Source organism: Diabrotica undecimpunctata, chromosome 9 (assembly GCF_040954645.1).
Source record: "Diabrotica undecimpunctata isolate CICGRU chromosome 9, icDiaUnde3, whole genome shotgun sequence".
NCBI classification, from domain to species: Eukaryota; Metazoa; Arthropoda; class Insecta; order Coleoptera; family Chrysomelidae; genus Diabrotica; species Diabrotica undecimpunctata.
In genome coordinates this window covers 122815546-122840593 of record NC_092811.1, presented here as the reverse complement: position 1 = coordinate 122840593, position 25048 = coordinate 122815546, and the positions used below count along the sequence as shown (strand labels likewise).

At 32.2% G+C, this 25048-nt stretch overlaps 1 protein-coding gene across 2 annotated transcripts; it reads left to right on the top strand.

Annotated features, from left to right (window-relative positions):
- Positions 1 to 1075: 1075 nt before the first annotated feature.
- On the top strand, positions 1076 to 23707 carry LOC140451384 (uncharacterized). 2 transcript variants are annotated; one of them, XM_072545164.1, is made up of 2 exons: positions 1076 to 1430; positions 22296 to 23707. In XM_072545164.1, the coding sequence occupies exons 1-2, from the start codon at positions 1083 to 1085 to the stop codon at positions 23589 to 23591; spliced, it is 1644 nt and encodes a 547-aa protein (XP_072401265.1). In that variant the 5' UTR covers positions 1076 to 1082; the 3' UTR covers positions 23592 to 23707. The 2 variants fall into 2 exon arrangements, with proteins under 2 accessions (XP_072401265.1, XP_072401266.1); XM_072545165.1 differs by lacking the exon at positions 22296 to 23707 and having other exon boundaries at positions 1076 to 2753.
- Positions 23708 to 25048: the final 1341 nt, after the last annotated feature.

Sequence of the window (25048 nt, the reverse complement as noted above, 5' to 3'; positions counted from 1 at the left end):
TATATTTTTATATATGTATAAAAGGAGTTGAATGCAAAAAAAATTACACATACTCTGCAGTAAAATTCATTGTTTATTTTGTTGTTAATATAAAAATTACAATACAATAAATACACTGCAACATAATTCAATATAATAATACAATATAAATTAAAATGTAATATTCATAAGTATTTAAAACTGCCAATATACATAACTTACTTTACGAAGATAAAAATAAAAAAACCAACAACTCGGATTATGTTGTAAATTTTCATTTTATTTTAAAATGTATGTTTTTTGCGTATATTACATATATTTAATAAGATTAACGTGAATTTTTTAAATATTTCAAAAATAAAAAAGGAAATTCATAATTGGGATTCGAACTCACAACCACCAGCGTATGAACCAAACACGTTAAGAATTTGCCAATTAGACATGACACTAACGGATTTCAAAATTGACAGTTCTTGGTAAAACAGTGATTATTTTGAAATACAAAAGCCTAAAATAATTATAAACGTTTAATTTTAAATAATACAAAACATATTACATAAATAATAATATTAATACATAATATATTATATATAATATTATATATACAATATTATATATATATAATATTAAATATATATACAAAAGGAACATTTTTATTCTCGAGAGAGGAAGAGAGAGAAAATATATCTTCTGTCTTTCTCTTACATATGTAATGGTTTCACAGATTCACTCTCATGCAAATTTCCAAAGCCGACCGTGCGTATAGAAGTATAACTTCAATAACATCAATAATATTGTCAACAATTTTTGTTAATATATCTCCGGCATTTGATATATGCTTCTTGTTTTTACGGTTGATTTCTTCGAGTGATCACGTTTTTATCGCTCTGATTATATCTTGCTTTGTCTAGGACTGCAAAGAAACCTTCGTGTAAACTATGATCAATATTTTCTCCAACTTCATCCACCTATAATATGGAAGACCTTCCTCGTATCAGTTATGAATGAATACTGATCTTAAAAATTTTAAGACTGATTTATGTGAAAAACGTGCCACCATGTTAAGTTAATAATATCATTTATTTTGTAGGTTTTACGAAAATATGACTTATACTGATAGTACTGCATACTCTAGTACTTTAAACAATGTTGATTTGGAATTAGCAATTGACATGGTTCCGGCATATTTGTTAATACGTCCTCAAACCAATACAACTAATGACGAAACGATATTCGACAAAAATCAAGAGAAGATAAAAGATCTTTTGGAAAATACAAATTCTGGCAAAAGAAAAACAAACAGAGAAAAGGCAGAAGCTAAAAAGTCTAAACCTAAAGATATTCCAGTATATTACAATAAAAGAGTTCCAGTTGAAGAATACAACATACATGCAGTTAACGTTGAAACTACATCCCACAAAGAACAAGACATACTAAGAGATCCTTTGGAAGTTACAAACACAGGCGAAACAAACACAGACGAAACAAAAACAAAGGAAACAAAAACAAATAGAGAAAAACCAGAAAGTAAAAGATCAACGTCTAAAGGGAATACCGGACCTAAAATAATTGAGAAATATAAAAATCCATTTGATTATTTTATATTTGAGAATAATCTACTCTCTGCGTATACATTGAAGAAAAGATCATTGGTAGAAAAAGAGATGCAAACTAAAACGACCAATGATATTTTATGGGACTGTAAGATTTGTTGTAAAGAACATGATTGTAAAGAGAGTTTATTTGATCATTATGAGATGCATAAAACAGTAGCAGATCAATTAGAAGATAAAAGTGAAGATAAAGAAGAAACTACTGATAACTTAACGTTAATGGATTCCGATAAAGATGACGAAAAAGTTACTTGCGACTTTTGTCTGCTTAATTTTAAAAATAAACGTAGCTATTACGGTCACTTCCAACGAGCTCACAGGATAAAAGATAACTACTGCGAAATCTGTAAGCGAAACTATTCGAATGAGTACAGCTTGAGCATCCACAATGCCACACACAGTTCTGATCCCAAAACATTCGTTTGCGTCGTTTGTAATAATTTTAGTACTCAAAGTGCAGATTCCTTATTTTTACATATTCGTTCAGAACATCTAAAAGAAGAATTATACTGTAAGGAATGTGATAAACATTTTTTCTCGAAAAGCTGGCTTGAAGACCACAAAATATTTCATAAAAGTCAAGAGAAGTATACGCCAAACCGGTGCAGTGTCTGCTTTCTCGAATTTGCTACCAGTCGCCAACTGCTTGTTCACATGCAAGTCCACGATACTAAGTCTCTTGTTCTGTTCAAAAAATACAAATGTGACGCATGTAACCTAACTCTACCGTTTAAGAAAAACTTGGATCAACACATGGAGAATGTTCATTCCAGCGAACAAAAGTCTTACCTCTGCAACGATTGTGGACGCTCTTTTCCGACGGTAGCACGCTTAACGCAACATATGAAAATACATAAAGAGGGGCAGTATATATGTCAATTTTGTAAGAAAAAATTTAAACAGAAACAAAGTCTGACCATTCATCTTCGAACTCACACTGGGGAAAAACCCCACAAATGTCATTTATGCGACAAAACGTTCGCCCAACGATCACCACTTACTGTTCATCTACGAACTCATACTGGAGAACGTCCTTACCCTTGCAGCAAATGTCAAAAAGGTTTTGTTACTAAAACTATTAGAGATTATCACGCAAAAACATGTAAGAAATAATGAAATGTAGAATTTAAGTTTTATTTCTAGAATTGTACGTTTAATAAATATCTATAGAGTTTAATTTGTTTCTCGTATAATAAAATATACTACAAAATACGATTCATTCTGTTTATATCTGGTTCAAACTTAAGTATCAATTTTAAACTTTTAATCAGTTTCGACTGAAGGATCTTGTACGACCCGAATGGGCGTCGCCATTTTTGAGTATGGCTTCAAGCTGTTCTATTTTATAGACGGTTTGGCAAATCCCCTCACCGATCAGCAACGCGACTTATGCTTTCAATAAAGCATATAAAAACATGACTTCATGCAAATTTTTAGCTCATAGAACCAGCAGAGCCCATAGAACTTAAATCTAAAAAAGAAGCTTTTTTCGACTTTATTTTTTTCTGGACGCAATTTTGATTTAAAAAATCTGAAAAAATTTATAAAGATGTATCTTTTGAATACAAAATAGCCTGATTTTTTTCAAATTTTTATATTGAAAATTGAGCTCAGGAAAAATCATTGAAATTTTCAATAATTTCTTAGGTTATGTTAATAATTTTTGGCTAACTTTTAAATAGTAATTTTGACGTGACAACGTCTTAAATTAGGTTGTGGCTCGGAGTCATTCATGAAAAAGTGTAACGCCCGCTCACGTCTGTTACAGTGAGTCACCGAACGAGAGAGAGGCCCGCCGGACCGGCGAATGCCTTGCGTCTCTCTCCCACTCAAACATGATCGGTCCGCTGCGCGCGCAGCACTAGAGAATTAGGCGCGTTGCGCCTAATAAAAAATATATAGAGTTGTTGTAAAAATATATAGAGTTGTATATACAAAGGTAGCTTTAAACACTTATAATTCCTTTTTGTAACATATACAGGTGATCTATTCGTCACGAATGTAGCAAAACATAAACTAGGTTATTCAAACTTAAAAACTTAGAAGAATCCTAAACTGTTGTAAGAACAAGTTGCACAAGTGTTAAATTTATGATTATTATGCCCTTTATAACAAAAATGTGCCATATTATGTTAGTCAAATTTAAAGCATATTCCTTAAATATCTAAAAATGTATGACTAGAATTTTTAAAGTACACAAATTCGAAATTTTTTGTGAAATATATTATTGTTTGGAATTCTTTATTTAAAGAAGAGATATAATGCGCTTCAACATATAGTAGAAAATCTGTTAGTACTGCAAACAAAACGAAGTGGTATACTAACCGGGACAGATAGAGTGCGCCAATTTAACTATGAAAATTTATGGACGTTTAAATCCAGCCATTTCAGATTCAGATAATAGCCAACTCAAAAAAATACACTTTAACAAAACTTGACTTCTACAGTCTAGTTAATTCATTAACTGCTATGAGATATAGTATATTATGTGCCACAGTTAGGTCTGTGAGCAGGTTGCGATACCAATATAGCTTGTAGTTGTCATTCTCAAGCATACTCTCAAGAGCATATTGCGTCTTGCAATGTGCTCTTGAGAGACTCTTGCGTCTTGCAGTTAGGACTGAGTGTGGTTTTAGCAAGTATAGTAGTTCGGGTATATGCTTAAAGACTCTGAGACGCAAAATATGTAAGAAAAATTTGAAAAACTGGACTTATGCGCATTACAAACAATACCATAAACATACATACCGAATCAAAATATTCATTAAAAAAACACATTTGACACGTGCTCAGAGGTCATAATTACAATGTAAAAATAAAATATTTTGTACATTCTTTTCCAGCAGACTACTTCTTCGCTCGGAAATTAATTGTCCATATTTTGAGAATAGCCGCCCTCTAATCATAAAAATAATCTTCTTGCATTGCGATGCCGACAGTAATATCGTATCGATATTTGTTAAAATATGTCACCCTAGCTAATAAAAAATATAATTGTTACGGACACCCACTTAATAATTCAATTTTTCTCCCATTATAATTTAGTCAGGAGGAATCTAAATATACAAATCTTATCGGCCTAAGACTATAAATTGTTTCTGCTGAGTGTGCGATGAGATCATTCGGTTAAACAAAATTTGCTGAAAGAGCGCGGCTAATATTCAAAAGTAACGAGTGTATTGGCGCAAGACCAAGACCAAGACTGTCTAAATCTCGTCTTGTTCTTGCATTTGGGCAACACTATTGACATCCATATCGGCATTTATCGTTATAGACCTAAGGACTGAGGGTCTTTGACGATATATTTCATGTAATTTTTGATTAGTAGAACTTGATCCTTAGCGTTAGCGAACGTTAGCCATGCAGACGTTTACCCAACTAGGTGCGCATTTTTTTTTGGTCCTTGAGGAGGTGGTTTATGTGTATTTCTGATTTCCTCAGTTTAAGCGGTGGTGTGGCCTCTACTGCGCAAATTGCGTGATATAAAATAGTTGCTTCAGCCTGCATTTATTATTATTACCATGAATAGTAACCATTCGTCGAATACTATCTAGTGATATAGAAAAATTTTTAGAAGTAAAATAATATTGTCAACAATTTTTATTAATATATCTCCGGCATTTGATATATACTTCTTATTTTTACCGTTGATTTCTTCGAGTGATCACGTTTCTATCGCTCAGATTATATCTTGCTTTTGGTAGCACTGCAAAGAAAGCTTTGTGTAAACTATGACCAATATTTTCTCCAACTTCATCCACCTAAAATATGGAAGACCTTTCTCGTACCAGTTATGAATAAATATTTATCTTAAAAATTTTAAGAATGATTTATGTGAAAAACATCTTAAATACAAAACATTTAATAATATCATTTATTTTGTAGGTTTTACGAAAATACGACTTATACTGATAGTACTGCATACCCTAGTACTTTAAACAATGTTGATTTGGAATTGGCTATTGACATGGTTCCGGCATATTTGTTAATACGTTCACAACCCAATACAACTAATGACGAAACGATATTCGACAAAAATCAATATAAGATAAAAGATGTTTTGGAAAATACAAAGACAGGCAAAAGAAAAACAAATAGAGAAATAGCAAAAGCTAAAAAATCTAAACCTAAAGATATTCCAGCATATTATAATAAAAGAGTTTCAGTTGAAGAATATAAAAATCCATTTGATTATTTTGCTCTTGAGAATAATTTATTACCTGCATATGCAATGAAGAAACGATCATTGTTAGAAAAAGAGATGCAAACTACAACGACCAATGATATTCTATGGGACTGTAAGATTTGTTGTAAAGAACAAGATTGCAAAGAGAGTTTATTTGATCACTATGAGATGCATAAAATAGTAGCAGATCAATTAGAAGATAAAAGTGAAGATAAAGAAGAAACTACTGATAACTTAACGTTAATGGATTCCGATAAAGATGACAAAAAAGTTACTTGCGATCTTTGTCTGCATACGTTTAAAAATAAATGGAGCTATCACGCTCACTTCCATCGAGCCCATAGGATAAAAGATAACTACTGCGAAATCTGTAAGCGAAACTATGCGAATGAGTACAGTTTGAGCATCCACAATGCCACACACAGTTCTGATCCCAAAACATTCGTTTGCGTCGTTTGTAAAAATTTTAGTACTCAAATTACAGATTCCTTATTCTTCCATATTCGTTCAGAACACGTAATAGAAGAATTATACTGTAAGGAATGTGACAAACATTTTTTCTCGAAAAGCTGGCTGGAAGACCACAAAATATTTCATAAAAGTCAAGAGAAGTATACGCCAAACCGGTGCAGTGTCTGCTTTCTCGAATTTGCTACCAGTCGCCAACTGCTTGTTCACATGCAAGTCCACGATACTAAGTCTCTTGTTGTGTTTAAAAAATACAAATGTGACGCATGTAACCTAACTCTACCGTTTAAGAAAAACTTGGATCAACACATGGAGAATGTTCATTCCAGCGAACAAAAGTCTTACCTCTGCAACGATTGTGGACGCTCTTTTCCGACGGTAGCACGATTAACACAACATATGAAAATACATAAAGAGGGACAGTATATGTCAATTTTGTAAGAAAAAATTTAAACAGAAACAAACTCTGACCATTCATCTTCGAACTCACACTGGGGAAAAACCCCACAAATGTCATTTATGCGACAAAACGTTCGCCCAACGATCACCACTTACTGTTCATCTACGAACTCATACTGGAGAACGTCCTTACCCTTGCAGCAAATGTCAAAAAGGTTTTGTTACTAAAACTATTAGAGATTATCACGCAAAAACCTGTAAGAAATAATGAAATGTAGAATTTAAGTTTTATTTCTAGAATTGTACGTTTAATAAATATCTATAAAGTTTAATTTGTTTCTCGTATAATAAAATATACTACAAAATACGATTCATTCTGTTTATATCTGGTTCAAACTTAAGTATCAATTTTAAACTTTTAATCAGTTTCGACTGGAGGATCTTGTACGACCCGAATGGGCGTCGCCATTTTTGAGTATGGCTTCAAGCTGTTCTATTTTATAGACGGTTTGGCAAATCCCCTCACCGATCAGCAACGCGACTTATGCTTTCAATAAAGCATATAAAAACATGACTTCATGCAAATTTTTAGCTTCCCAGAGCCCATAGAACCTCTTAAATCTAAAAAAGAAGCTTTTTTCGACTTTATTTTTTTCTGGACGCAATTTTGATTTAAAAAATCTGAAAAAATTTATGAAGATGTATCTTTTGAATACAAAATAGCCTGATTTTTTTTAAATTTTTATATTGAAAATTGAGCTCAGGAAAAATCATTGAAATTTTCAATAATTTCTTAGGTTATGTTAATAATTTTTGGCTAACTTTTAAATAGTAATTTTGACGTGACAACGTCTTAAATTAGGTTGTGGCTCGGAGTCATTCATGAAAAAGTGTAACGCCCGCTCACGTCTGTTACAGTGAGTCACCGAACGAGAGAGAGGCCCGCCGGACCGGCGAATGCCTTGCGTCTCTCTCCCACTCAAACATGATCGGTCCGCTGCGCGCGCAGCACTAGAGCATTAGGCGCGTTGCGCCTAATTCTCTAGTGCTTGCGCCTAATAACACTTCCTTTCATTTCATATTTCTCCTATCATCGTCATATCCTCAACAAAATCACTCAAAAGAAATTATTTAAGTTTAAGTTTACATGTACAATGTTTTAGTAAACAAAATATATTTCTATAGTTAAAATTTGTGCAATTCTTATTTTCATTCAATTCCTTGTTCCTATTGTGCAATTTAATAATATTCATATCAATAAATATTCTACCGCGAAAAAGACGTTGTCACGTAAAATCTTCGCCCGTAAAACCGACTTTACAGGCAACCGATTTTTTTTTATGTATTTTTTTTGTTCTTTAAAATGGCCAATGCAGAACTTTCAATTTCTGAGCGGAAAGCATCGAAAAATCAAAAAAACCGTTTTTTTTACTCATTTATTTGCACGTAACCTCAAAATTCAGTTGATAATTCAACATTTTTTCTCACATTATCACATTATTTTGTACCCCATTTAACTCTTTTATAAAGATAAAATTCAAAAATACCATGTTTTTTATCCTTTTCGTACTTTTTTTACCTTACCTCAAAATCAAATAGTTAGATGTATGCTTTTCCATCTATTTTCTTACGGGCTATGAATCATCATTGTTAAAATAATAATATTTTATATATAGTAGCTAAATGATCGAATTTCCATCCCACGAAGTAACTTCGAACAGACCAATTTCACTGCTTTCTATTTTTAAATTATAAAACGACTTAAGCCTGTTCATATACAGAAAAACTAAAAAGTTTTGGAACAAAATCATAATCGAGATGAATATGGATTAAGTATTCCTTGTTTTGGATAATTAGTTGTTCGCACACAAGAAATTCAAAATAAATATACAAATATATAGACTTGTATATACAAAGGTAGCCTTAAACACTTATAATTCCTTTTTGTAACATATACAGGTGATCTATTCGTCACGAATGTAGCAAAACATAAACTAGGTTATTCAGACTTAAAAACTTAGAAGAATCTTAAACTGTTGTAATGGACAAGCTGCACAAGTGTTAAATTTATGATTATTATGTCCTTTATAACAAAAATGTGCCATATTATGTTAGTCAAATTTAAAGCATATTCCTTAAATATCTAAAAATGTATGACTAGAATTTTTAAAGTACACAAATTCGAAATTTTTTGTGAAATATATTATTGTTTGGAATTCTTTATTTAAAGAAGAGATATAATGCGCTTCAACATATAGTAGAAATCTGTTAGTACTGCAAACAAAACGAAGTGGTATACTAACCGGGACAGATAGAGTGCGCCAATTTAACTATGAAAATTTATGGACGTTTAAATCCAGCCATTTCAGATTCAGATAATAGCCAACTCAAAAAAATACACTTTAACATAACTTGACTTCTACAGTCTAGTTAATTTATTAACTGCTATGAGATATAGTCTATTATGTGCCACAGTTAGGTCTGTGAGCAGGTTGCGATACCAATATAGCTTGTAGTTGTCATTCTCAAGCATACTCTCAAGAGCATATTGCGTCTTGCAATGTGCTCTTGAGAGACTCTTGCGTCTTGCAGTTAGGACTGAGTGTGGTTTTAGCAAGTATAGTAGTTCGGGTATATGCTTAAAGACTCTATGAGATGCAAAATATGTAATAAAAATTTGAAAAACTGGACTTATGCGCATTACAAACAATACCATAAACATACATACCGAATCAAAATATTCATTAAAATAACACATTTGACACGTGCTCAGAGGTCATAATTACAATGTAAAAATAAAATATTTTGTACATTCTTTTCCAGCAGACGACTTCTTCGCTTGGAAATTAATTGTCCATATTTTGAGAATAGCCGCCCTCTAATCATAAAAATAATCTTCTTACATTTCGATGCCGACAGTAATATCGTATCGATATTTGTTAAAATATGTCAGCCTAGGTAATAAAAAATATAATTGTTACGGACACCCACACACTTACACTGCCACCATAGTGAGAAAAAGAGGGTCCTTCTGGCCGTAAATATTTTCCCCTCTATATACACACACAATTAAAAACTAAGCATATATTTACACGTTTCTTTTCAAAAAAACGTTAATTTGCGTTTGTTAGAGATGAGAATCACCATATGATTCACGCGGCCTTGTTGGCTGATATCGTTTATTACAGCCGTGTGCATCATATGCCGATTCACACAAAAAAAGTCCATATAATTCACGCGGTCTTGTTATCTGATATCGTTTATTACAATTTTATGCCCATTCCCACAAGATGTCATTTCTTGCAAAAATGCAATTTCGCAAATTTCGCTATAAATGGATATTATTCATTTCCAAGCGTTAGCCCGTAGGTGTTAGTCGATTTCTCTGAGTATTTTGTGTAAATCTTTATACTGTGAAAATGAATTACGAAAAAGAACAAGAAAAATTAAATCGTCTGTGGCAGGAATATCTTTCAGATGAAGATAATGATCCATTTGAAGATTCTGATGATGAGTTTCTCCCTAGTAATTCTGATAGTTCTTTAGATAATGAACCAATTAAAAAAAAAGTAAAATTAATAAATAAACCAAGTACTTCTGGCACATCAAGAAATATATCTGATAGTGTAATGGAAACAATAAATAATGTTATTGAAAACAATTTAGAAGAAAGTAAAGATGAGGATAAAGAAAGTGAACACATTGATAATAGTGCGAATTTATCGTGGAAAGACGTGAGTGGACAGTATATGAAATTATTTGATTTCACTGAAATAGATGTTGGTGTAAAAGCAGAACTACACGGTGAATATTTTGATAAAGGTCCTTTAAATTTTTATGAGTTATTTCTTACTGACGAGGTATTGGAATTAATGGTGACGGAAACAAACAGGTATGCAAATCAGCTAAAAAGTACTGTAAAATTACCCCATGCCAGAATTTCTGAATGGCGTGATGCAAATGTTGAGGAAATAAAATGTTTTATTGGGATCTTGATTTGGATGGGCTTATGTCGTTTTCCTACAATTGAAAGTTATTGGTCTAAAAGTAGTCTGTACGATAATAAAATGAAAAATTTGATGCCTCGCAACCGTTTCCAATTATTACTCAAGACATGGCATTTTCATAACAACGAAATAGTAACAGATGATAGATTACAAAAAATTTCTCCTTTGACAAACCTGTTGATAAAAAATTTTCAAAAACATGTTGTTCCCAAAGAGAATATATGTATAGACGAATCATTAATACCATTTAGAGGACGGTTGAGTTTTCGGCAATATATTAGTAATAAAAGACATAAATTTGGTATAAAACTGTACAAATTATGCATTGAAAAAGGATACACCTATAACTTCCAAATTTATTGTGGCAAGGATAAACTACCAAATCAATTGTCCGCTGAAAATGTAGTACTGACTTTGTCTAATAACCTACTGGATAAGGGACGTACAATTTATACAGATAATTATTACACCAGTATTTCTCTAGCCCATAAATTACAGAACAGAAACACTCATTTAGTTGGAACTCTGAGAATCAACCGAAAATTAAATCCCAAACATATAATTGATACAAAATTGCAAAAAGGACAAACAGTTGCAGCTGAAAGTAATACAGGAGTGGTGATTCAAAAATGGAAAGACAAACGCGATGTTTATACTCAGTACAAAACACACTGCCGAACTCACAGAAGACAGCCAAAAGCCAAAAGTTGTAACTGACTACAATAAACATAAAATATACATCGATATGTCTGACCAAATGAAAACATACACCACCTCATTGAGAAAGGGAGTAAAGTGGTATAGAAAGTTAGCAATTGAACTGCTTGTGGGTACTACGTTAGTAAATTCGTATATATTACACCAAGAAGTTTCAAATGAGAAAATGACTATAACAAAATTCAAAGAGAACCTTGTAGTAAGCCTAGTAAAGTCCATTCAACAAAACCCTAATCCTAACGACAGTCATTTGTTGGAAGACGTAGGTTCCAGTAATCGTTGAAGGTGTGTTGTTTGTTATGAAAATATTGCTAAAACTGGACGAAAAAACGCTCAATTGAAAACTCCTCAGTCAAGATATCTTTGTACACAATGTAATAAGCATTATTGTTTGAGTTGTTTTTTTGAAATACACAAATGTACAAAATAAACGTAACTTTTAAAATTTTGCAACTTTTATTAATAAATAAAGTTTTTGTTAATTTCTTATTAAAATAACAATGTATGAAAATGATAATTTTCGTTAAAAAATAAATAAATAATAGTTGACTTGAGTATACAGTTTTTATCAGTAACCCACTTTTCAGGCTGTGAGAATCAAACATTGGTTAACATATTTCAGTGGCCAAATAGAGTTTCTGTTGCTTACAGCCGTCTATTTTTAAACTGCATTAACGATACATTGATATGAGAGACCAAAACTGCTTCTCGCAGGTTTTATAATTTGTGATGCGTGAGAATCGATATTTGATTCTCGTGGCTGTAAAGTCATATTACCCGTGCATCACGTTATGCTTCTCATGGCAGTGAAAGTGTTAATAATTCAATTTTTCTCCCATTATAATTTAGTCAGGAGGAATCTAAATATACAAATCTTATCGGCCTAAGACTATAAATTGTTTCTGCTGAGTGTGCGATGAGATCATTCGGTTAAACAAAATTTGCTGAAAGAGCACGGCTAATATTCAAAAGTAACGAGACAAATTAATAACCAATAATGTTGCCAACCGTGTAAACAAAATACCGAAGTATTCTATTTAGAATAACGAAGTAACGATATATAATTCTCGGTTTGTTATTAGATACTTAGGGTATTGGATAGTAACGAACATAAAGTAACTAGTATTATAGTAGTTACTTTTTTGACATCACTTAACTTCATTCCTAATTGAGCTTTTCTTTGAGTCTAAAGTAATAATTGTTTTTCATCTAATCCTTGTTGTTCCCGGAGTGACAAGTTTACATTTTGAGTAGTGAGCTTTGGAGTTATAGATCCAAAGAAACCTAGTAAAAGCAAATTTGATGAGTTTTTCGAAATAATTCATGCATCCCAAACGGCTTTGTGTAAATTGTGCCTACATAGACAAGTTGAAATCAGAATGATCAACAGAAACACGTCAGATTTAAGGAAGCATCTAATATCTTTTCACAAAAAGGAATAACAAATATTTCTTCTTCAAAAACCAAAATTCGGTGGAGATATCACAAGCTTTTTAATAACCGCTAGAAAAAGTGGACATGTAAAAATATATAGTTATTATAAGTTAGTTATTTATATAAAAGTAAAGATAAGGTTGGTAAAAACATTTATTTGCTTTAATAAGTGGATTAGGTATAGTTTGTTATCTGATCACCTAAAAAATCTGTGCCCTTGATACATGTATGTGGATTTTTTGCCCATCATGTTCATCAATCCCTTTCTAGGCAGATAATGTTCTTTAAAATACAGGCATGCTTATGTCATTAATTTTGTTTTTTTTAACCATGTTTTAGCACACATACGCTTAGTAAATGCAAAATTTATTAAGAAACTGATTGACCTCCGTGGGGCCTGGTAGATAGCTGAGTTAGTTAGAACATAGGCACGGATCGCTTAGATCGTGGTTTCAAACCCCACCCGGTGTCAGTTGTATAGACATTCATTAATTTGGTTAGTCTTTATTGTGGCTATGTTAATTCAAGCTTAAAATGTACTTACCCTGTTATGTTGTTTTAAGATCTAATGTAACGTTTAATAAATAACAATAGGCTAATGGGTAACTGCAAAACTTGCAAGACTCTTACTGCAAGACCAAGACCGGGACTGCAATACCAAGACCAAGACCAGGTGTATTCGCGCAAGACCAAGACCAAGACTGTCTAAATCTCGTCTTGTTCTTGCATTTGGGCAACACTATTGACATCCATATCGGCATTTATCGTTATAGACCTAAGGACTGAGGGTCTTTGACGATATATTTCATGTAATTTTTGATTAGTAGAACCTGATCCTGAATGGCGGGTAAAGAATCTTCTGTTTTAGGGGACATCTTTCCTGATGTCAATCAATAGTTCGACGCTCTATTGTCGACATTGTCTTGACTGACCTCATTGGGACGTTAGCCATGCAGACGTTTACCCAACTAGGTGCGCATTTTTTTTGGTCCTTGAGGAGGTGGTTTATGTGTATTTCTGATTTCCTCAGTTTAAGCGGTGGTGTGGCCTCTACTGCGCAAATTGCGTGATATAAAATAGTTGCTTCAGCCTGCATTTATTATTATTACCATGAATAGTAACCATACGTCGAATACCATCTAGTGATATAGAAAATTTTTTAGAAGTAAAATAATATTGTCAACAATTTTTATTAATATATTTCCGGCATTTGATATATACTTCTTATTTTTACGGTTGATTTCTTCGAGTGATCACGTTTCTATCGCTCAGATTATATCTTGCTTTTGGTAGCACTGCAAAGAAAGCTTTGTGTAAACTATGACTAATATTTTCTCCAACTTCATCCACCTAAAATATGGAAGACCTTTCTCGTACCAGTTATGAATAAATATTTATCTTAAAAATTTTAAGACTGATTTATGCGAAAAACATCTTAAATACAAAACATTTAATAATATCATTTATTTTGTAGGTTTTACGAAAATACGACTTATACTGATAGTACTGCATACCCTAGTACTTTAAACAATGTTGATTTGGAATTGGCTATTGACATGGTTCCGGCATATTTGTTAATACGTTCACAACCCAATACAACTAATGACGAAACGATATTCGACAAAAATCAATATAAGATAAAAGATGTTTTGGAAAATACAAAGACAGGCAAAAGAAAAACAAATAGAGAAATAGCAAAAGCTAAAAAATCTAAACCTAAAGATATTCCAGCATATTATAATAAAAGAGTTTCAGTTGAAGAATATAAAAATCCATTTGATTATTTTGCTCTTGAGAATAATTTATTACCTACATATGTAATGAAGAAACGATCATTGTTAGAAAAAGAGATGCAAACTACAACGACCAATGATATTCTATGGGACTGTAAGATTTGTTGTAAAGAACAAGATTGCAAAGAGAGTTTATTTGATCACTATGAGATGCATAAAATAGTAGCAGAACAATTAGAAGATAAAAGTGAAGATAAAGAAGAAACTACTGATAACTTAACGTTAATGGATTCCGATAAAAATGACAAAAAAGTTACTTGCGATCTTTGTCTGCATACGTTTAAAACTAAATGGAGCTATCACGCTCACTTCCAACGAGCCCATACGATAAAAGATAACTACTGCGAAATCTGTAAGCGAAACTATGCGAATGAGTACAGTTTGAGCATCCACAATGCCACACACAGTTCTGATCCCAAAACATTCGTTTGCGTCGTTTGTAAAAATTTTAGTACTCAAATTACAGATTCCTTATTCTTCCATATTCGTTCAGAACACGTAAAAGAAGAATTATACTGTAAGGAATGTGACAAACATTTTTTCTCGAAAAGCTGGCTTGAAGACCACAAAATATTTCATAAAAGTCAAGAGAAGTATACGCCAAACCGGTGCAGTGTCTGCTTTCTCGAATTTGCTACCAGTCGCCAACTGCTTGTTCACATGCAAGTCCACGATACTAAGTCTCTTGTTGTGTTTAAAAAATACAAATGTGACGCATGTAACCTAACTCTACCGTTTAAGAAAAACTTGGATCAACACATGGAGAATGTTCATTCCAGCGAACAAAAGTCTTACCTCTGCAACGATTGTGGACGCTCTTTTCCGACGGTAGCACGATTAACACAACATATGAAAATACATAAAGAGGGACAGTATATATGTCAATTTTGTAAGAAAAAATTTAAACAGAAACAAAGTCTGACCATTCATCTTCGAACTCACACTGGGGAAAAACCCCACAAATGTCATTTATGCGACAAAACGTTCGCCCAACGATCACCACTTACTGTTCATCTACGAACTCATACTGGAGAACGTCCTTACCCTTGCAGCAAGTGTCAAAAAGGTTTTGTTACTAAAACTATTAGAGATTATCACGCAAAAACCTGTAAGAAATAATGAAATGTAGAATTTAAGTTTTATTTCTAGAATTGTACGTTTAATAAATATCTATAGAGTGTAATTTGTTTCTCGTATAATAAAATATACTACAAAATACGATTCATTTTGTTTATATCTGGTTCAAACTTAAGTATCAATTTTAAACTTTTAATCAGTTTCGATTGGAGGATCTTGTACGACCCGAATGGGCGTCGCCATTTATGAGTACGGCTTCAAGCTGTTCTATTTTATAGACGGTTTGGCAAATCCCAGTCGAAACTGTCTAGTGAATTTAGAAATTATTTTTTTGTGAAGTTAGTTCTTCGGAGCATTGGCAATGTGAAGAAAATTTAAAATAAATTAGCATCTCCGGCTTTTCATTAGCTAATTTCTTTTGTAGGATAAGAAAGGAACAAGGTGGAGTTGCAATTTATGTAAAAGAAAATCTTATGTATTCTTCTCTTAATCTAAATGACTATAATGTAAATCAAAGTTCAGAGTTGTGTGTAATTTATGTACCTTCAATAAAAACCAGTATTTTAACTGTTTACAGATCGGGTAAGAGTGACTTTGACTTATTTTTGGTGACTTTTGAAAATGTCATAACGTGATTTTAATATATATTTTAAAATTGAATCTGACCCTTTTTTTGATATTCAAAATCTATTAACATATTTTGGTCTAAATGTAACTATAAACTATTATACTAGAATCATATCCCAGTTCAGTAGCTGCATCGACAACATTATGGCAAAGGCTATAGCGGGATAAGATGGTCAAAAGTCCCCCCCTTACCGATCAGCAACGCGACTTTTGCTTTCAATAAAGCATATAAAAACATGACTTCATGCAAATTTTTAGCTTCCCAGAGCCCATAGAACCTCTTAAATGTAAAAAAAGAAGCTTTTTTCGACTTTATTTTTTTCTGGACTTAATTTTGCTTTAAAAAATCTGAAAAAATTCAAGAACATGTATCTTTTGAATACAAAATAGCCTGATTTTTTTCAAATTTTTATATTGAAAATTGAGCTCAGGAAAAATCATTGAAATTTTCAATAATTTCTTAGGTTATGTTAATAATTTTTGGCTAACTTTTAAATAGTAATTTTTTATGTATTTTTTTTTTGTTCTTTAAAATGGCCAATGCAGAATTTTCAATTTCTGAGCGGAAAGCATCGAAAAATCAAAAAAACCGTTTTTTTTACTCATTTATTTGCACGTAACCTCAAAATTCAGTTGATAATTCAACATTTTTTCTCACATTATCACATTATTTTGTACCCCATTTAACTCTTTTATAAAGATAAAATTCAAAAATACCATGTTTTTTATCCTTTTCGTACTTTTTTTACCTTACCTCAAAATCAAATAGTTAGATGTATGCTTTTCCATCTATTTTCTTACGGGCTATGAATCATCATTGTTAAAATAATAATATTTTATATATAGTAGCTAAATGATCGAATTTCCGCGTATTTTTGATCGCACCCTTTAATTTTGTTATACCACTTGTCTTTTTTTTTTCTTCAATTGTCAAAACTTGAAAAAACTGTTTCTAAGCATTATTTCTATTTTTGACTCGTTATTTTCATAAAGTGCAATAAAGTCTTACAAGAATATTAGTATTATTTTAGATAATAATAATATTCTTAGATAAAGCAGACTGCAAGTTGCTGGGGGTACTTCTAGACAGTAATTGTAAATGGTCAAACCACATTTCTAATTTGAAATCCAGATTAAGTAGCACATGTTATGCATTGAGAATTCTTTCACGTCTCTTTCATACATCAATATTAAAAACAGTATATTTTGCCCATTTTTACTCAATAGCCAAATATGGCATTGAAGTCTGATGTTGTACCTCTGAATTAGTGCAGATATTCGTACTTCAGAAAGGAGCTATTAGGATAATGTATAAAATAAAATTTAGAGATTCTTGTAGAGGCATCTTTAGACAAAACAATATTCTTACAATTCCTGATCTGTATATATTTTCGTGTATAATGTATTTACATAGCAAAATTTATGAATTTAATAAATTTCAATTTAACCATGTTTATTCAATAAGATTCAGAGACAATCACTTTATGCTTCCACAACATCGTTCTGTTTTGTTGGAAGGTAGCACACATTATGCAGCCATAAGTTTCTTTAACAAATTACCAATAGATATACGAATGAATTTACATCAGCCAAACTTTCGGAGGTGTGTACATCAATACATTTGTGAGCTAGAGCCATATTCTAAAAATAACTTTTAAGTATGTTTTATCGTGTTTATTAATTTATATACTTATAAGATGTATGTCTGTAACTTTGATTTGTCTCATACATGTACTTTGTATAATGTCGCATGTGATCAATAAATTTGACTTTGACTTTAAAGATCATCTCTCTGATTATCTATCCGTAAATATGAAGTCCCACAAGTTTCAGTGTTAGGATCTTTTTTGTTTATTATTTATGTCAACGATTGGCCTTAATTCATATCTTCATACACATCCATACAATTCGCAAATGATACGACATACGTTATACCAGGAAAATATAATGATGATTTAAAAATGTCTTATGAGGAAGTTTCTGCTAAATCTAGCATGGTTTGCTGCAAACAAACTAAAACTTAACTCTGATAAAACACAAAATTTGGTTATACTTGCAAGTAATTTACATAATGATCCACATAACAAAGAGACTGTTAAACTATTGGGTACTTTGTACTTCCTTCTACTGTTTTAAATTATGGTACACAGCCAACCACTGGAAATTTTCCCTTGATAAGTTAAATTTGAAACATTGTGTTGGATTATCACATCGTCCTCCTGGACACCTTGACAAAACTGGACCAATTTCACTGCTTTCTATTTTTAAATTATAAAACGTCTTAAGCCTGTTTATATACAGAAAAACTGACAAGTTTTGAAACAAAATCATAATCGAGATGGATATAGATTAAGTATTCCTTGTTTTGGATAATTAGTTGTTGTTCACACACAAGAAATTCAAAATAAATATACAAATATATATAATTGTATATACAAAGGTAGCCTTAAACACGTATAATTCCTTTTTGTAACATATACAGGTGATCTATTCGTCACGAATGTAGCAAAACATAAACTAGGTTACTCAAACTTAAAAACTTAAAAGAATCCTAAACTGTTGTAAAGGACAAGTTGCACAAGTGTTAAATTTATGATTATTATGTCCATTATAACAAAAATGTGCCATATTATGTTAGTCAAATTTAAAGCATATTGCTTAAATATCTAAAAATGTATGACTAGAATTTTTAAAGTACACAAATTCGAAATTTTTTGTGAAATATATTATTGTTTGGAATTCTTTATTTAAAGAAGAGATATAATGCGCTTCAACATATAGTAGAAAATCTGTTAGTACTGCAAACAAAACGAAGTGGTATACTAACCGGGACAGATAGAGTGCGCCAATTTAACTATGAAAATTTATGGACGTAAATCCAGCCATTTCAGATTCAGATAATAGCCAACTCAAAAAAATACTCTTTAACAAAACTTGACTTCTACAGTCTAGTTAATTTATTAACTGCTATGAGATATAGTCTATTATGTGCCACAGTTAGGTCTGTGAGCAGGTTGCGATACCAATATAGCTTGTAGTTGTCATTCTCAAGCATACTCTCAAGAGCATATTGCGTCTTGCAATGTGCTCTTGAGAGACTCTTGCGTCTTGCAGTTAGGACTGAGTGTGGTTTTAGCAAGTATAGTAGTTCGGGTATATGCTTAAAGACTCTATGAGATGCAAAATATGTAATAAAAATTTGAAAAACTGGACTTATGCGCATTACAAACAATACCATAAACATACATACCGAATCAAAATATTCATTAAAATAACACATTTGACACGTGCTCATAGGTCATAATTACAATGTAAAAATAAAATATTTTGTACATTCTTTTCCAGCAGACGACTTCTTCGCTTGGAAATTAATTGTCCATATTTTGAGAATATCCGCCCTCTAATCATAAAAATAATCTTCTTACATTTCGATGCCGACAGTAATATCGTATCGATATTTGTTAAAATATGTCAGCCTAGCTAATAAAAAATATAATTGTTACGGACACCCACTTAATAATTCAATTTTTTTCCCATTATAATTTAGTCAGGAGGAATCTGAATATACAAATCTTATCGGCCTAAGACTATAAATTGTTTCTGCTGAGTGTGCGATGAAATCATTCGGTTAAACAAAATTTGCTGAAAGAGCGCGGCTAATATTCAAAAGTAACGAGACAAATTAATAACCAATAATGTTGCCTACCGTGTAAACAAAATACCGAAGTATTCTATTTAGAATAACGAAGTAACGATATATAATTCTCGGTTTGTTATTAGATACTTAGGGTATTGGATAGTAACGAACATAAAGTAACTAGTATTATAGTAATTACTTTTTTGACATCACTTAACTTCATTCCTAATTGAGCTTTCCTTTGAGTCTAAAGTAATAATTGTTTTTCATCTAATCCTTGTTGTTTCCGGAGTGACAAGTTTACAATTTGAGTAGTGAGCTTTGGAGTTATAGTTCTAAAAGACCTAGTAAAAGCAAATTTGATGAGTTTTTCGAAATAATTCATGCATCCCAAACGGCTTTGTGTAAATTGTGCCTACATAGACAAGTTGAAATGAGAATAATCAACAGAAACGCGTCAGATTTAAGGAAGCATCTAATACTTTTCACAAAAAGGAATTACAAATATTTCTTCTTCAAAAACTAAAATTCGATAAATTAATGTATTTATTAAGTAGGATCTCCTTAATTTAAAATAACTTCTTTTGATTACCATTGATTTTTTAACTATTCTTTATTTTTTCAAGTTAGTTATTTATATAAAAGTAAAGATAAGGTTGGTAAAAACATTTATTTTGCTTTAATAAGTGGATTAGGTATAGCTTCTTATCTTATCACCTAAAAAATATGTTCCCTTGATACATGTATGTGGATTTTTTGCCCATCATGTTCATCAATCCCTTTCTAGGCAGATAATGTTCTTTAAAATACAGGCATGTTTATGTCATTAATTTTATTTTTTTTTTAACCATGTTTTAGCACACATACGCTTAGTAAATGCAAAATTTATTAAGAAACAGATTGACCTCCGTGGGGCCTGGTAGATAGCTGAGTTAGTTAGAACATAGGCACGGATCGGTTAGATCGTGGTTTCAAACCCCACCCGGAGTCAATTGTTTAGACATTTATTAATTTGGTTAGTCTTTATTGTGGCTATGTTAATTCAAGCTTAAAATGTACTTACCCTGTTATGTTGTTTTAAGATCTAAAGTAACGTTTAATAAATAACAATAGGCTAATGAGTAACTGCAAGATTTGCAAGACTCTTGCTGCAAGACCAAGACCAAGACCGGGACTGCAATACCAAGACCAAGACCAGGTGTATTGGCGCAAGACCAAGACCAAGACTGTCTAAGTCTCGTCTTGTTCTTGCATTTGGGCAACACTATTGACATCCATATCGGCATTTATCGTTATAGACCTAAGGACTGAGGGTCTTTGACGATATAATTCATGTAATTTTTGGTTAGTAGAACCTGATCCTGAATGGCAGGTAAAGAATCTTCTGTTTTAGGGGACATCTTTCCTGATGCCAATCAATAGTTCGACGCTGTATTGTCAACATTGTCTTGACTGACCTCATTGTGACGTTAGCCTTGCAGACGTTTACCCAACTAGGTGTGCATTTTTTTTGGTCCTTGAGGAGGTGGTTTATGTGTATTTTTGATTTCCTCAGTTTAAGCGGTGGTGTGGCCTCTACTGCGCAAATTGCGTGATATAAAATAGTTGCTTCAGCCTGCATTTATTATTATTACCATGAATAGTAACTATACGTCGAATACTATCTAGTGATATAGAAAAATTTTTAGAAATAAAATAATATTGTCAACAATTTTTATTAATATATCTCGGGCATTTGATATATACTTCTTATTTTTACGGTTGATTTCTTCGAGTGATCACGTTTCTATCGCTCAGATTATATCTTGCTTTTGGTAGCACTGCAAAGAAAGCTTTGTGTAAACTATGACCAATATTTTCTCCAACTTCATCCACCTAAAATATGGAAGACCTTTCTCGTACCAGTTATGAATGAATATTTATCTTAAAAATTTTAAGAATGATTTATGTGAAAAACGTGCCGCCACGTTTAGTTAATAATATCATTTATTTTGTAGGTTTTACGAAAATACGATTTATACTGATAGTACTACATACCCTAGTACTTTAAACAATATTGATTTGGAATTAGCAATTGACATGGTTCCGGCATATTTGTTAATACGTTCACAAACCAATACAACTAATGACGAAACGATATTCGACAAAAATCAAGAGAAGATAAAATATCCTTTGGAAAATACAAATGCTGGCAAAAGAAAAACAAACAGAGAAAAGGCAGAAGCTAAAATGTCTAAACCTAAAGATATTCCAGTATATTATAATAAAAGAGTTCCAGTTGAAGAATACAACATACATACAGTTAACGTTGAAACAACATCCCTCAAAGAACAAGACATACTCAGAGATCCTTTGGAGGTTACAAACACAGATGAAACAAAAACAAATAGAGAAATAAACACAGACGAAACAAAAACAAAGGAAACAAAAAGAAATAGAGTAAAACCAGAAAATAAAAAATCAACGTCAAAAGAAAATACCGGACCTAAAATAATTGAGAAATATAAAAATCCATTTGATTATTTTATAGTTGAGAATAATCTACTGTCTGCATATACATTGAAGAAAACATCATTGGTAGAAAAAGAGATGCAAACTAAAACGACCAATGATATTCTATGGGTCTGTAAGATTTGTTGTAAAGAACATGATTGCAAAAAGAGTTTATTTGATCACTATGAGATGCATAAAACAGTAGCAGATCAATTAGAAGATAAAAGTGAAGATAAAAAAGAAACTACTGATAACTTAACGTTAATGGATTCCGATAAAGATGACAAAAAAGTTACTTGCGATCTTTGTCTGCTTACTTTTAAAAATAAATGGAGCTATCACGCTCACTTCCAACAAGCCCATAGGATAAAAGATAACTACTGCGAAATCTGTAAGCGAAACTATGCGAATGAGTACAGCTTGAGCATCCACAATGCCACACACAGTTCTGATCCCAAAACATTCATTTGCGTCGTTTGTAAAAATTTTAGTACTCAAATTACAGATTCCTTATTCTTCCATATTCGTTCAGAACACGTAAAAGAGGAATTATACTGTAAGGAATGTGACAAACATTTTTTCTCGAAAAGCTGGCTTGAAGACCACAAAATATTTCATAAAAGTCAAGAGAAGTATACGCCAAACCGGTGCAGTGTATGCTTTCTCGAATTTGCTACCAGTCGCCAACTGCTTGTTCACATGCAAGTCCATGATACTAAGTCTCTTGTTCTATTCAAAAAATACAAATGTGACGCATGTAACCTAACTCTACCGTTTAAGAAAAACTTGGATCAACACATGGAGAATGTTCATTCCAGCGAAGAAAAGTCTTACCTCTGCAACGATTGTGGACGATCTTTTCCGACGGTAGCACGCTTAACGCAACATATGAAAATACATAAAGAGGGACAGCATATATGTCAATTTTGTAAGAAAAAATTTAAACAGAAACAAAGTCTGACCATTCATCTTCGAACTCACACTGGGGAAAAACCCCACAAATGTCATTTATGCGACAAAACGTTCGCTCAAAGATCACCCCTCACTGTTCACCTACGACGACAACATACCGGGGAACGTCCTTACTCGTGCACAAAATGTGAAAAAGGTTTTGTTACTAAAACTACTAGAGATTATCACGCAAAAACCTGTAAGAAATAATGAAATGTAGAATTTAAGTTTTGTTTCTAGAATTGTACGTTTAATAAATATCTATAAAGTGTAATTTTTTTCTCGTATAATAAAATATGCTACAAAATACGATTCATTCTGTTTATATCTGGTTCAAACTTAAGTTTCAATTTTAAAATTTAATCGGTTGACTGTAGGATCTTGTACGACCCGAATGGGCGTCGCCATTTTTGAGTAAGGCTTCAAGCTGTTCCATTTTATAGACGGTTCGTTAATCCCAGTCCCAACTGTCTAGTAAATTTAGAAACTATTTTTTGCGAAGTTATTTACATTTTGACAGACTAGAAATGGCTAGGAATTACTCTACAATCAAACACACGTGCTCATTTAACTCCAAAAGAAATTTTCAGCACATAAAAAAGACGGAGGAAAAAACCTAGAAGCTTCTACAAATTTTTATCAAATTAAACTATTTCGACAAGGTACGGTAAGCATGTTTTATGTTAATTTGCAATGTATTTCAAATAAAGTTTAAAGACCATCGAGTTCAATTTTTATTTATTGACTCTGATAATGAAGTTGTTAAAACTAATCAAACATTTCAACGGTGTATTACTTCTTCTGGTTTAGAGAAGCTTAAACGTGCGCTAGCTAGTAGAAAGATGGACTTTTTCTATGACTTTCTTACCAAAACTTATAACAACTTAATATTAAAGTATTTTATACTAAAAAAAAATATGACAAACTGCTGAAAAATATCCTTGCAATGGTTTAATAATGAATTAAGGTCTTATAGATCTAATCTTTCTCTTACTAAACACATTGCAGGTGCCACTAAGGATCCCGATTTGTTCAAAGTATATTGTAACCGTTTCAAAAGTTCAATTCATCATCGTCATTTAACCCGGATCTATCCACTGCTGGATATAGGTCTCCCTCAGTCTTTTCCATGTATTTCTGTTTTGTGCTGTTTGCATCCAATTTTTGTCGATCCGTTTTATGTCATCAGACCATCTTGTTGGTGGACGACCTCTACTTCGATATGCTTCTTGTCTCGGTCTCCACTGTATTATTCACTGTGTCCATCTGTTATCCGACATTCTAGCTATGTGCCCCACCCAGTTCCACTTAAAATTCATAATTCTTTCTATGGCATCTGTCACTCCTGTTCTCCGTCTTATTTCCTTGTTCGTGATCCGATCCCTACGAGAAATGCCTAACATCGATCGTTCCATGGCTCTTTGGGTAACACAAATTTTATTTCTTACTTTCTTGGTTAGTGTTAATGTCTCTGCACCATATGTAAGTACTGGCAACACGCACTGATTAAAGACTTTTCTTTTAAGACACATAGGCAGTTCTGATTTAAGAACATAGCTTAGCTTGCCGAATGCCACCCAAGTGAGTCCTATGCAGCGGCTTAGTTCGCACGTATGATTATCTCTTCCTATGCGTATCTCATGTCCTAAGTATTTATATGAGGTGGT